Source organism: Anolis carolinensis, chromosome 3 (assembly GCF_035594765.1).
Source record: "Anolis carolinensis isolate JA03-04 chromosome 3, rAnoCar3.1.pri, whole genome shotgun sequence".
Classification (NCBI taxonomy): domain Eukaryota; kingdom Metazoa; phylum Chordata; class Lepidosauria; order Squamata; family Dactyloidae; genus Anolis; species Anolis carolinensis.
In genome coordinates, this window is record NC_085843.1 from 210,467,924 (window position 1) to 210,480,410 (window position 12,487).

Genomic DNA, 12,487 nt, shown 5'->3' on the forward strand with positions numbered 1-12,487 from the left:
TTGGGGGGTTTCTTCCAGCTCTAGGATTCTAGGATTATATATCAGGAGTAGGCAATATGGGGTCTAATATATACACTTTTTCTCTGCCGTCCACCATCTCATTCTGGCAAAGGCTAACCCTTTTGGGATGCAAACATTTCCCTTATTTCCTTCGCTTTTTGCCTACGAAAGAGAAGAGGAAGGGAAGGAAAGAGCAAGGAGGGGACTTGGGGAGAACTCCCTCCCTCCTGGCCTACCCACCCCTCTCCGGCCCACCATGTGGCCTCCAAGTTAGAAAAGTTGCCCATGCCTGCTGCACACGATGAACAAGAAGACCCCAGTGTGATACAGAAGAGTACCAATGAGATAAAGCAGAGAACCTAACACTACCTTGCAAGATTGGTAGAACCAGAGCCATCCACCTAAGCTTAATTAGATAAAATGCCAAAAGGAGACAAATGGAATAAACTATTCTTTTATAGAGATGGAATAATTGATGGGACTCCACAAAAGCAGAAGTCAGCTGTGAGTGACCTCCTCTCAAGAAACTGAATATCCCTCAGCCTGAGAAGCATGCAAACAACTAAAGCAGCCACATGTGTTAATATTAGAGATATGCAAAGAAAACTAAAGATGGATAAAGATCTCTCAGGCCCCATCTGCACTGCCATATAATGCAGTTTGAACTTCATTATGATGGTCAGTGTAGAGTCATAATAGGCTATCATTTGTGGCTAAGTATGGTTGCCTTCCAATGTCCTGGCGATGGGTCCGTTAGTGGCTATAGAGAGCTATTCTAGATCAGTATATTCTTTTGCAGTGAGGACATTGATTTCCAGATGGAAGACGGTCCAGATAAGGGTTGGCTTGACATGCCTTCCTCTTGGCACTTTGCTCCATTTTATTCTCCATTCATGTCTTTTTGAAATCCACAGCACTGTTGGTGATTGCTGACCTCCAGTTTGAATGCTCAAGGGCCAACCTTTCCCAATTCTTGGTGTTGATGCCACAGTTTTTAAGAGTAGCTTTAAAATCAACTTTAAATCTCTTTTGTCTTCCACCAACATTATGTTTTCCATGCTTGAGTTGAGAGTAAAGTAAAGGCTTTGGGAGATGTTGATCATGCATTTGGATAACGTGGCCAGTCCAGCAAAGTTGTACATTGAATTGAATTATATAAATTTACATGGCCATATAATATATTTCAATCAAGTTATTTTGCATTCTAAAACTGGATTATATGGCAGTGTAAATGTGGCCTTGGATGGAGAAGATCAGTTCATATCTTAAACATGTTGTAACAAAGTTAATGTTTTATAAAGGATGTGAATGAGCAAGGCTTTATCAAGCCGAAATATCGCCCAAAGGAAAAAAAAATATTGCCAATGTCCTTATCAAGTTATTATTCAGAGACTATTATGAAGAAAAGAATAACTTTGTGGACTTGTACATATTCTGTTGAAATACTTAGCAATAGAGAGTCAAGAATGCCTCAGAGTGGACAGTAGTAATAGGGTAACATAGCTTGAATGACTCAAAGTGTTCTCTTGCTCCTTATCCTTATCCACAGAATTGTCTATCAAAAATTAGAACAGTAAATTGTGTCTCAGTTCATTTTTCTGCATCAAATGAGGTTTAAAAAAGAAAAGAAAAAAGAAACAATCACATTTTGTTTTGTATTGGAAATGATTGTGCAATTGATGGGATGCTTACTGCACTTTTGTAAATGCACAAAGGTTAAAACTATGATAACTACTTATTTGGCCCAATCTGCATTGCCATATAATGCAGTTTGAACTGCATTCAGAAAATGCATTATGTGACAGTGTAGATACGGCTTTTATTGCATGACCTGCTAAAAAGAAGCAGCACTGGATAGATTTGTTGCATCTTTGTGACAACAGGTCTAAGGTAAAAGATAAAGGTTTTCCCTGACATTAAGTCTAGTCGTGTCCGATTCTGGGGGTTGGTGCTCATCTCTATTTCTAAGCCCAAGAGCCAGCGTTGTCCGTAGAAGTCACCAAGATCATGTGGCCAGCATGATTGCATGGAGCGCTGTTACCTTCCTACTCACATTTGCATGCTTTCGAACTGCTAGGTTGGCAGAAGCTGGGGCTAATAGTGGGAGCTCACTCTGCTCCTCGTATTCGAACTGCCAACCTTTCAGTCAGCAAGTTCAGCAGCTCAATGGTTTAACTTGCTGCGCCACCAGGGGATCCCCGACAACAGGTCTACATTTTTTATAAAATTGACTCTGCATGCAGATTGATACTAGAGACAATGTTATGCAAATTATATACAACATTACATAAAAATATTAGTGGTTCACCTTTGCAATGAAGGTGATGATTAAGGAGCTTGTGTGGGGATTGATGAATCCTTGACAGATTGTCTTACTGTGTCACAATAGCCTATCTGAACCACATACCTCAGCCGCTGGCAAAATTTCCTCACAGTCCTGCCTAGCACTGGATTAGCCATTGCTAAAATGACATGGTTTAGCATGATATGGGATTGCATCTTTGCTAAAGTAGAACACTAAGGGATCATCCTGTTCTATTACCCACTGTCTTTGTGCCCTATATGTCTGGTTTGTTAGGATCTTTCCTCCCCCACGTCCTACTCTATTTCAACTTGTGCAAATGGAAAAATTTAAATCTCCACTTCTGCATGATGTCACAGCTTTGAAAGTAGGGATTGTGCTGTTGACAGAATACAAAATCCAGGTATTGGAAATGCTGGCTTCTGGTTTTTTTCAAATTACTACAGTAAGATATAGTCCTTTAAATTTCAATACAAAACTATCACTGTTCTTCAGCATCAACCCATTAAGTGGTGCTTGAGAGTCTGGGATGTGCACAATTTACAGTGGAAAAAGGTGTGAATGACAGTGGTTGCATGGACATAAAATCAAATAAGTTTTCAAGACAACAAGGAGCGTTTTGCTATTTCCATACATCGTTACCATGTTTCATCAATTCTAAGATGCACACTAATTTTAGTACCACCATCATCAACAACAAAAAAAGATAATTAAAAATCTAAAATATCTCTTTGAATATCTTTTGCATACACAATAACTTTTCATGTCAATACAGTTTCATAGTGCAGTCTTTTTGAGAACGTTTTGTCGTGCAATAAGGAATCAAAATGAATGAAATATTGAATGAAAAACACTCAGTGTTTTCCAACTATTTTTTATCTATTTCAGACATTTATATCCCATCCTTCTCAACTGGGGAGCGGGGGGGGGGGGGGGGGGGCGGACTCAGGGCGGCCTCACAATCGGCAACCATTAGATGCCAAGAAACATAATATGTAAAAGAATTACAATTAAAACAAATTAAAACATTAATTTTAAACATCTGTTTAAACATCAGTTTAAAAAATGCAGTTCAAGTCATAATCCAGGTCTGTTCATTATCAGTCAATCAGCTGAGTCTGCTGCTCAAATGCCTGGTCCCATATCATGTTTTAAGGTTTTTTTTTACAAAATGACAGGAGGGAGGGAGACAACCTGATTTCATCAGGAAGAGAGTTCCAAAGATGGGGGGGCACCACTGAGAAGGCCCTGTCTCTCATCCCCACCAATCACATTTGTGAAGGTGGTGGGATCGAGAGTAGGGCCTCCCCCGATGATCTTAAACTGTGAGGCAGATCATAACAGAAGGTACGTTCGGACAAGTAAGCTGGGCCAGAACTAAAACTGCATAGTTGTCACTGAGTTAGAAAAGCATGCCACTTTATTTGAATAGCAAGAGCAGAGGAGAGTGATAACAGCCAAACCGCAAAATGAGGGAAACAATTCAATAAACCTGCACTTCTAAGGTACACCTACAATTCTAATGACCTCATCAGATGAGGGGGAAATTGGTGGTGTGTGCCAATTCAACTTCTCCATTACAATGAAGCCCGCTAGCTCGCATCCCATAACACACTGCAACTTCCGACAGGGCTCTGTTGTAAAGGACAAGGTGAATCAGCTCATGCCACCAATGTCATCCTTGTCTGATGAGGTTGTTAGAATTGTAGGTGCATCTTAGAAGCACAGGTTTATTTATTTTTTCCCCACATTTGCAGTTTGGCTGTTATCACTCTACTCCACTTTCACTATTCCTTTGTGAAATAAAGTGGCATGCTTTGCAAGTGTGGAGGCCTAGTTATTTCATTATAGTGGAATTAATTCAGTGTTGCCTTGGATCAACGGGGGGAAGCTGGGAAGTGGACGCTCCCACTCCTGGATGGGCACCAGCAGAATCACCAAAATCCATGGCAATTCCGGTGGCATGTGTGGCGAGGTCCTAAGATGCACCCCATTTTTATAGATGTTTATATGTGTGGAGGTACATTTTAGAATCCACGAAATGTGGTAATTAGCATGTTCTGCTGTGCTCATTTTTCCAGGTTACATCATATCAAAAAAGAACTAAAATATGCTGTGATGAAAGCCTCCTAAGCTGAATACCCCTATAAAGAAAAAGATCTTCTCCAATATGGTAGCTCAGCAGGTTAAACCACTAGCTGCAGAAAAAAAAACTTACTGACCAGAAGGGCGGCAGTTTGAAGCCATGGGACAGGGTGAGCTCCCACTGTCAGCCCTAGCTTCTGCCTACCTAACAGTTTGAAAACGTGCAATGTGAGTAGATCAATCAGTATCACCTCGGCAGGAAGGTAATTGGCGTCTTGCAGCCATGCCAGCAAAAAACGACTAGGAGGGTCTATGGACAACAGGCTGCTCAACATGGAAAATGGAACAAGAGCACCTCTCCATGGCCAGAATTGGTCATCACCTCCAGATGCCGGAGATGGAAAGGAAAACCTTTGCCTTTTGTTTGTGTATTGTATGTCATTGTTCACTGTATAAAAGGCGTTGAATGTTTGCCTATATATGTATTTACTGTAATCTGCTCTGAGTCCCCTCAGGGAGGTCCAGCGGAATATAAACAAAAATGTATTATTATTAATGCAGACAAAATATATGTATGCTAAGTCTCAAGTTTCCGGTAAAACAGGGTCAGCTACTTTAATGCTTCCGTTCAACCACACCCTTTTTAGGAAATTGCTCATCTCATAATCTCCGAGGTAAATACTTTCAAATAGTATCCTGTGTGGAATAACCATGGAAAACATGAAGTTTGTGTTACAGATAGGGAGTGAGGAGGACCTCTCTTTCACACACACACACATTTTCCTAAATGAATCTAAGTAACTTACAGGAGACATAAATTCTTGAGGATTCAAATGTCTTTTGTCCTTGAGTCCTTCTGAATATGTAGCCTGATGGAGTAAGCATGCTATGGCAATGAAAAGCCACATCCTGGACCTGTGTAAAAAAATGCAAGCAGTTTCAAAATTTATTTTGGAATTGGGAAAAGGATTTGGAGCAGGGAGGTGGGCAGTAGAGATGGAAATGATATTTTAAAATGTTTGAAAAATGGTTAAAAACATTTTCTTTGGTGATGAGAAGATCTGACCCAAAATACAAGACTGACAAAAAAATCTTCTTTAATGTACAAGAAATGAGTATATTTAGTGATCTATTCTGTACTAAATTCACATTTGGTTTGTCTCAAAAGTAATGAGAATGACTTATTTTGTGTGCAGCGCAGAAAGACCAGGAAAGAAGCGTGAGGTTTGATGAAAGTTGAGTAGAAACCCAGACATACAGTTTGATCTTCCCTAGTTGAGTCTGTGCCTTTGTAGCCATCGGTATGTTTGCAAAGCGTGTAGCAGCTTTTTGTGTCACAGGCAAAAATGTAGAGGGTCTGGAGCAGCTTCCTTCAGTTCAAGAACTGAGAGAAATGTGGCTTGTGTGAAGGCTGTTCTGAATGCTTTCCCACCCATCATACAGCCCCGAGTTGGCTCCATTTTGTTTACCAAGCTCAAAACCCACCCTGAAGGACATCATTTTATGATAGTTGAGAACATCCTGGCAGCTGCAACAAGGGCTTTGAACAACAGGACTAGTGAAGACTTCCTCCACTGCTATGGAGAGTGGCAGCTACACTGGAATTGCTATGTATTTCAAGCAAAAGGAGCCTACACTGAAGTGGATAAACTGTAATAGCATGCACGTTCAGTACAAAAAAAGCCATCATAACTCTCATTACTTTTGGGACATACCACCTAGTCTATGGCACCTAGGATTCCTTGTCAATCACCCATCCAAATGTTAGCTAGGGCTGACCCTGCTTAGCTTTTGGGAACTGGTGCCTTTAGGGTGCTTAGGCAGGATCACTTCATACTTACCCATCTTCTACACTGATCATTGCTACTTATCCCAAAACTGAAATAATATATATAATTTCAGCTTTATGGTACTTAATGATAATAAATAAAGTAAACCAATTAAAAAGTGCAAAATACTTCACAAATTTCTTTTCATACAATGTCATTTTCTTTGCTAATCTCAAAGAAAAGGGTATTTGTCATTCTTGCATAAACAAATCGATCTCTAATTACACGTGAGCACTGCACTTTATGCATAGTAGATGCTTATAGATCTTGTAACACATGGGCATGTGGTTTCATCTTATAGATCAGATGATTTCACAAACAAGCTTGTGTAACATATAAAAAGATGTATGTGGGAAGAAATAAGCACTACATAGTTCTATATAGCTCTCATTTAAAAGTGTTGTGTATTGTTTCAAGAGACTGATCTACTAAAAGAGGGTCATATTAGGACTTTTCTAAAGGTGTGAAATAATTATGGGGACATATCCCCTCCTTTTATAAACAAGATGTTACTTGCCAAACTAACATTGGTGTTGAAAAATAACCCTCTAAAAGTTTTTTAAAAAAAGATTGGAAAGCAATTTATGGATATTTGAGGAGTAAGCAATTCAACAACATCTGTGGTTGTGGCTATTAATAATGTTAGTAGGCTTATTTAGATAGATCTGTAGTGGCAGAATAATCTAATTTTCTCTTCATTACAATCTAGCCAGGGGCGTCAAAGCCCTACTGTGTTTTAGTTATATAACTTTTTCCTCCCTTTTTTCTCTTTTAATTCCTTCTGCTTTCTTTATTGAAAGTTTGATTGTATATTGGGTTGTTAATCAATAAATAAAAATTAAAAAGGAGACTTATCTTTTAAAATATAACCATATTAGGACTTTTCTAAGTGTCTAAGATCATTATATATAGGACGTGTCACCTTCTACAAATAAGATGTTGCTTGCAAATAATCACTGATTGATCTGATCTTTTGATCTGTAGCATTGTTCTCTGAAACCCCTTCTACACTGCCATATAAAATCCAGATTATCTGCTTTGGACTGGATTATATGGCAGCATAGACTCATACAATCCAGTTCAAAGCAAATAATGTGGATTATCTGTTTTGATAATCTGGATTATATGGCAGTGTAAATGGCGCCTGAGGAAAAATTTCCATCAAGAATACATATTCATAAAAGAAGTAGAACTGCATGGATGAGATAGTTTCAATTGACTATTTCCAAGATGGTTGGAATGGAATAATGTATAAATAAAAGTTTGATATAAATATTTGACACACTATTTTACATTAAATGTTTTACTATATTGAATTATGAAGAAATATGTAGGAGACCTTTAATTGCATGCTATCCTATCTTAATGATATTTGATGGAAATGAATCCACCTTGTATTATTCACGTGATGAAAGAACCATTGGATATTGTAACGAAGTGTGATTTTTTATTTACAGATGCCATTTTTAACTGTGTTTTAAAAAGGGTTAATATTTCAGTTACTCTGCACCATGAGTTGGTTGCCATGGAGAAAGGGGCGGAGCCAACTGGGTTAGCTGAAGAGAGAGCAGAATTTGGAGGGAAACTCAGTGTGGGCTCTGTTGAAGCTCAGGGAAGGCTGATCCTAAGTTAGGGGATCAGGGATAAAATAAGTTTGGTGACTTATTTTAAGGTAGTCTGTAATTGGAGGAATTGCAGTTAAGACTGATTCTCAGTGAGAGAATCAGGGTGGCTCAAAGGTTGGATTTTTGAGTCAATTTTAAAATAAGTTTGGTGACTTATTTTAAGGTAGTCTGTCTCCTGACTAGGAACAGATATTCTTGATTGAAGTGGAATTTTAAAGTTTGAAACACCTCAATATAACTTTGCAACTGTTCAGTAACGTACCTCAAACAAGAAGAAAAGTTATTGTAACCATCAAGCTTGTGCCTAAATAAATGTGATTTTTATTCCTTCAAACATCTCAGTCTCTGTCATATATACGCACATCAAGAATAAACAAGAAGAAGAAAGAAGAAACATAAACTTTTAAAAGTCTCCTCTCTAGGTAGCTAGTGGCTACATATTCCTATAGTGGTGGCAAGAGTTGATAATCCCCTTAACATCTGGTGGCCGCATTATAAACATTTTTACCTCAGGTGGCAGCATTTAAACAAGACATCTTTAATAACTGGTGGCAGCGGATATAAAATATATATAATTAATTAATAAAACAACCTCCATCTCCACATCTCCACAATCGGTATAAGAGGTGGGATTAAAAAGATTCCCCCCTGCCTGAGTTCTTTACAATTGGTGGCAGCGGTGGGATTAAAAAGTAATCTCCCCTGCATGAGATCTCCACAGATATCCACTGCCATTGGCTCTATTTCCTGTTGTTAGAATAATGTGGTTGGAGGAAAGTTTTAACTAGAAACATATCCATTAGGCATAAATACTTAAATTTTGGAAACTGTTAGATGTATGCATTTTGCACGCATTCACATAGGGACACTACTAAATCATATAAATATAAGCAAGATCAGATAGTTGTGAGCATCATTATAATTTCTTCAGTCCATCTCTGCTGCTGCCAACCTTCTTTGTGCTTTAAAGGTACAGTACTTTGAACTTTGAGTGAAACAAGAAGTAGTAGCAGAATTACTTCTATATGAATCCAGTCTCCAGTTTATTTTTCTACCCAAGCCTAGACTAGTATCCCACACCCCATTGTTTTTAATAGAGAAAACAATACTCAGTATTCAATCTATTATCTAGAATAGAAATCTGGGACTTTATCCCAGACTTTTATGACTGTTTACTGATGTTGATGTTTTATTGATGTGACATTTGTTTTATTCTCGATATTTGTTTTATTGTTTTACTGCTGCTGTTGTATTGTTGTCAGGTATGGCCCCATGTAAGCCTCTCCGAGTCCCTCCGGGGAGATGGGGCGGGGTATAAAAATAAAATTATTATTATTATTATTATTATTATTATTATTATTATTATTATTATTATTATCATCATCATCATCATCATCATCACTGTGAATTGTTATTCAGAGTGAATCACATGCAGAGCATTTTACTCAAGATGCTTGGTTGACTGGTCCATAATATAAAAATCAATATTAGTAAGAACTGGGAATAACCTGAAGAATGCACATTAATGCAATGTGTGACCATGCAGGGGGAATGGTGAAGGAAGAGATGGATTCTACATTTTGAGCATGTATTCAGTGCTTTTAGTGTTTTCAGATCTCAGATCCTGATATCTCTTCTCCCTTCCTCAGGGCCAGAGGGAGTAATGGCAGGAAAAAGTATTATCTTGAAAATATTTTTATCTATTTGTTGGACTTGGTATTTTTTTTAATCTTCATTGCAAACTCTATGCAACTGGGACTGATACTTATTTCTGAATAATACAACCAGAAATTGTTATTCCTAAGACAGAAAGTTATCCACTTTCACAAATGACCTTATTAGATGGGGAAATTTAGCATCCTAGGACAAAGTTCCACATCGGCCATCACATGACCTTGTGTGACTTCCAGCTGAGCCCTGCCTCCAACTAGGGTGCAAGTGTTGTTAGATACTTTCCTCAGAACACAAGAGGCTGCCTGTGTTGTTCTGGCTTCAATGGAGCCAGCACAAGGCCTCAATGGGAGAGTAATGCTTCCCCCATGTGATGGCGAAAGCATTTCCAAGAGGGAACTGCATGTGGGGTGATAGATTCATCCCACTGCCCCCCTCTTTTCATGGTGAAGTGGGATGTTTCACCTGGTCTTTCTGATGAGGCCCATAGTTTATGGGGCACAGGACCCCTGCAAAAATGAAGAAAATGCAATAAAAAACCTCCTTCCTCCAGTGCAATTATATATGGTCACAAATATAACTGACACCCAAAGAGGCAAATTAAGCCCTTTAAGATGAAAGCAAGTTAAACAATAAAATTACTTAAAAGTTGGTAGTAATTGAACTTTTTGTGGAAATATAAAAAATACTTTGGGTCTGATTTAGTAGTAGAAGGACCTGTGTCACATAAACACTAAAATGCATATCACTTGTTTTCTCTACCACGCAATCTGTAAAGAAGGGAAACAATTCCTCTCCGTCATCATTATAGAAACTACAATTCAGAGGAATATCCAGAAAGATCCTTGCTCACCACTGAGTCATCCCCCTAGGAAGGTAGAGAGCTGCATATTCATACTAATGAATGAAAATTAAGTTATGTACTTGCAAAAGTGTAATTAGTTAGCCCTAAACATCCTGTATAGATAGGAAAATGCCAAGCTAAATGTCAGATCTCAATTTAGATGCCATTAATGCAGTGGTTCTCAGCCTGTGGGTCCCCAGATGTTTTGGCCTTCAGCTCCCAGAAACCCTAACAGCTGGTAAACTGGCCAGGACTTCTGGGAGTTGGAGGCCAAAACTTGGGGACCCACAGGTTGAAAACCACTGCATTAAGGTTAGGTTGAGGTCAAGCAACTTCCAGAGGGCCAGGAAAAAACATTGGAGACTGGGGGTGTTCCGGGACCTCAAAGGGATGTAATGCTTTACTTAAAATTAAAATGGTGCATAGAAGATAATTTTAGCCATTGCTGTTTGGGTAAATGACTTTTTAATCATAGGAAATACCTTTTATTTTCAATTAGGGAGTAAACTGTTACTTGAAAACGTTAAAAATGGGGCGGGCAGGGGTCTCAAAACAAGATTGAGTGGCCATATGCAGCCCCATAGTTACATGATATTTATCTCTGAACTAAATATTGTATGATGTGTGAAGAAATAATGTATTTCTTTTGTTGTCCATAAACAGACTGTCCGGTTGGAAAAATCAGGGATTTCACAACAAACATCCTTCAACCAAGTATTTTTGCAGTACTTTGACTAAAAAGCTACTTGTAAAAATATTCTGTATAATGAGGAAGTAAATAATGCCATTTAATTTTTAAACTGTAGCAGTAACTATTTTTGGAATTCAGAACTGTACTTAAATTTTAAAAGTAACTTCATAGGCCTCTTAGTGTAAATTGGATTACATACAAACTTTTTACCATTGAATGAAAAGTGGAAAAATTGCAAATTAGTATTTTAGATTTGTCACCAAAGAAAATTAAAGTTACTTACAATATAATTTTCATGTAGAGAAATAATAAATCTTGTACTGTTAAGATACCGTTTAGTTTAAAAATGCATTTATGTTAAATTTTCAGCGTCTGATATGCCATGCTTAATATTTTTAATCAGAAGAAAAATATCAAGAGAATGTTAATGATCATTTTGTTAAAACATTAGCACTGGATTTTTTTTTCATTTCATGAAATTAAAAACCAGAATCAGTCTATATAATATAAAGTTAAACTTTGGTGAAATAAAGGCATAATATAAGAACCTATGAATTTGGTTGAAAACTCAGTTTGATCCATATTTTCTTAGAAGTGAGTCACATTCAGCTCAATGATATTTTATCCCAAGTAGGAGGGAGAAATCTCCTGTTTTCCTTTTTCCTTTATCCACATATAGTATTTTTAATCTCAAAATTTCCCCAAGGTTTTTCAGATTACCTGTTATTTTGTTATACTTTCCTTCAAAAAAAGAAAGAAATCAAAATAAAATTCATGATACAGGGAGATAAATTTGCCAGATTAATGGCAAAATTGTATAAAGATGGCTGAAGGTTTCATCCCATTTTTCATTCAAATAAATATCAGATTTCTTTGGACTAGAAGTCTTTATCAGTGGCCAATGCAAATCTTCTGTTGTCCAATATTTACTCTAAAATGTAACATTAGAGAATAGAATTATACAAAATAGAAGTATGTCTTCATCTTCACTTCCCACTGTCTTTAACATGTTTTTTACAAGAATAGGTTGACATACCAACTCTTAACATTATATTTCATACACAAGCATAATCTCCACAATGGTACTGAGATTGTTTGAAGAAAGGTTTTGACTTACTTGGTGCTGTGATCCTGTATAGCTTGAATCTTGAACAGATGAAGTATAAGACTTAGAATGAGCAGCAAGGTAATAAAATGAAGAGAGCCTTGCAACATATAATTATATCCACGTGTATAAGGATCTTTTAATAAACATACACCATGATAATTAAGAAGAGAACTAGGACAGGGAAGCTTCCCTGATAATACAATATCATAACACGCCCACTAGATAATTTTCAGTGTGTTACAAACACGACAGGGATCAGTGACAAATTTAGTATTTGTAAAAATGGCAAGGAAGATGTTACTAATGGTGAAATAATAGTTCAGTCAGAACTG

At 37.5% G+C, this 12,487-nt stretch overlaps 1 protein-coding gene across 2 annotated transcripts in view; it reads right to left on the reverse strand.

Annotated features, from left to right (window-relative positions):
• The window catches only part of LOC100552476 (lysosomal acid lipase/cholesteryl ester hydrolase), a 30,260-nt gene extending 18,006 nt beyond the window's left edge, over positions 1-12,254 (reverse strand). For both annotated transcript variants that reach the window (XR_001730648.2, XM_003224369.4), the window contains exons 1-2: positions 12,165-12,254; positions 5,194-5,302 (exon numbers count right to left, since the gene is read on the reverse strand). Coding sequence is in view for 1 of the 2 variants with exons in the window: in XM_003224369.4 (XP_003224417.2) it covers positions 5,194-5,295 (102 nt within the window). In the remaining variant the exon portion in view is untranslated. The remainder of the gene's footprint in view (positions 1-5,193; positions 5,303-12,164) is intronic.
• Between the last annotated feature and the right edge of the window lie 233 nt (positions 12,255-12,487).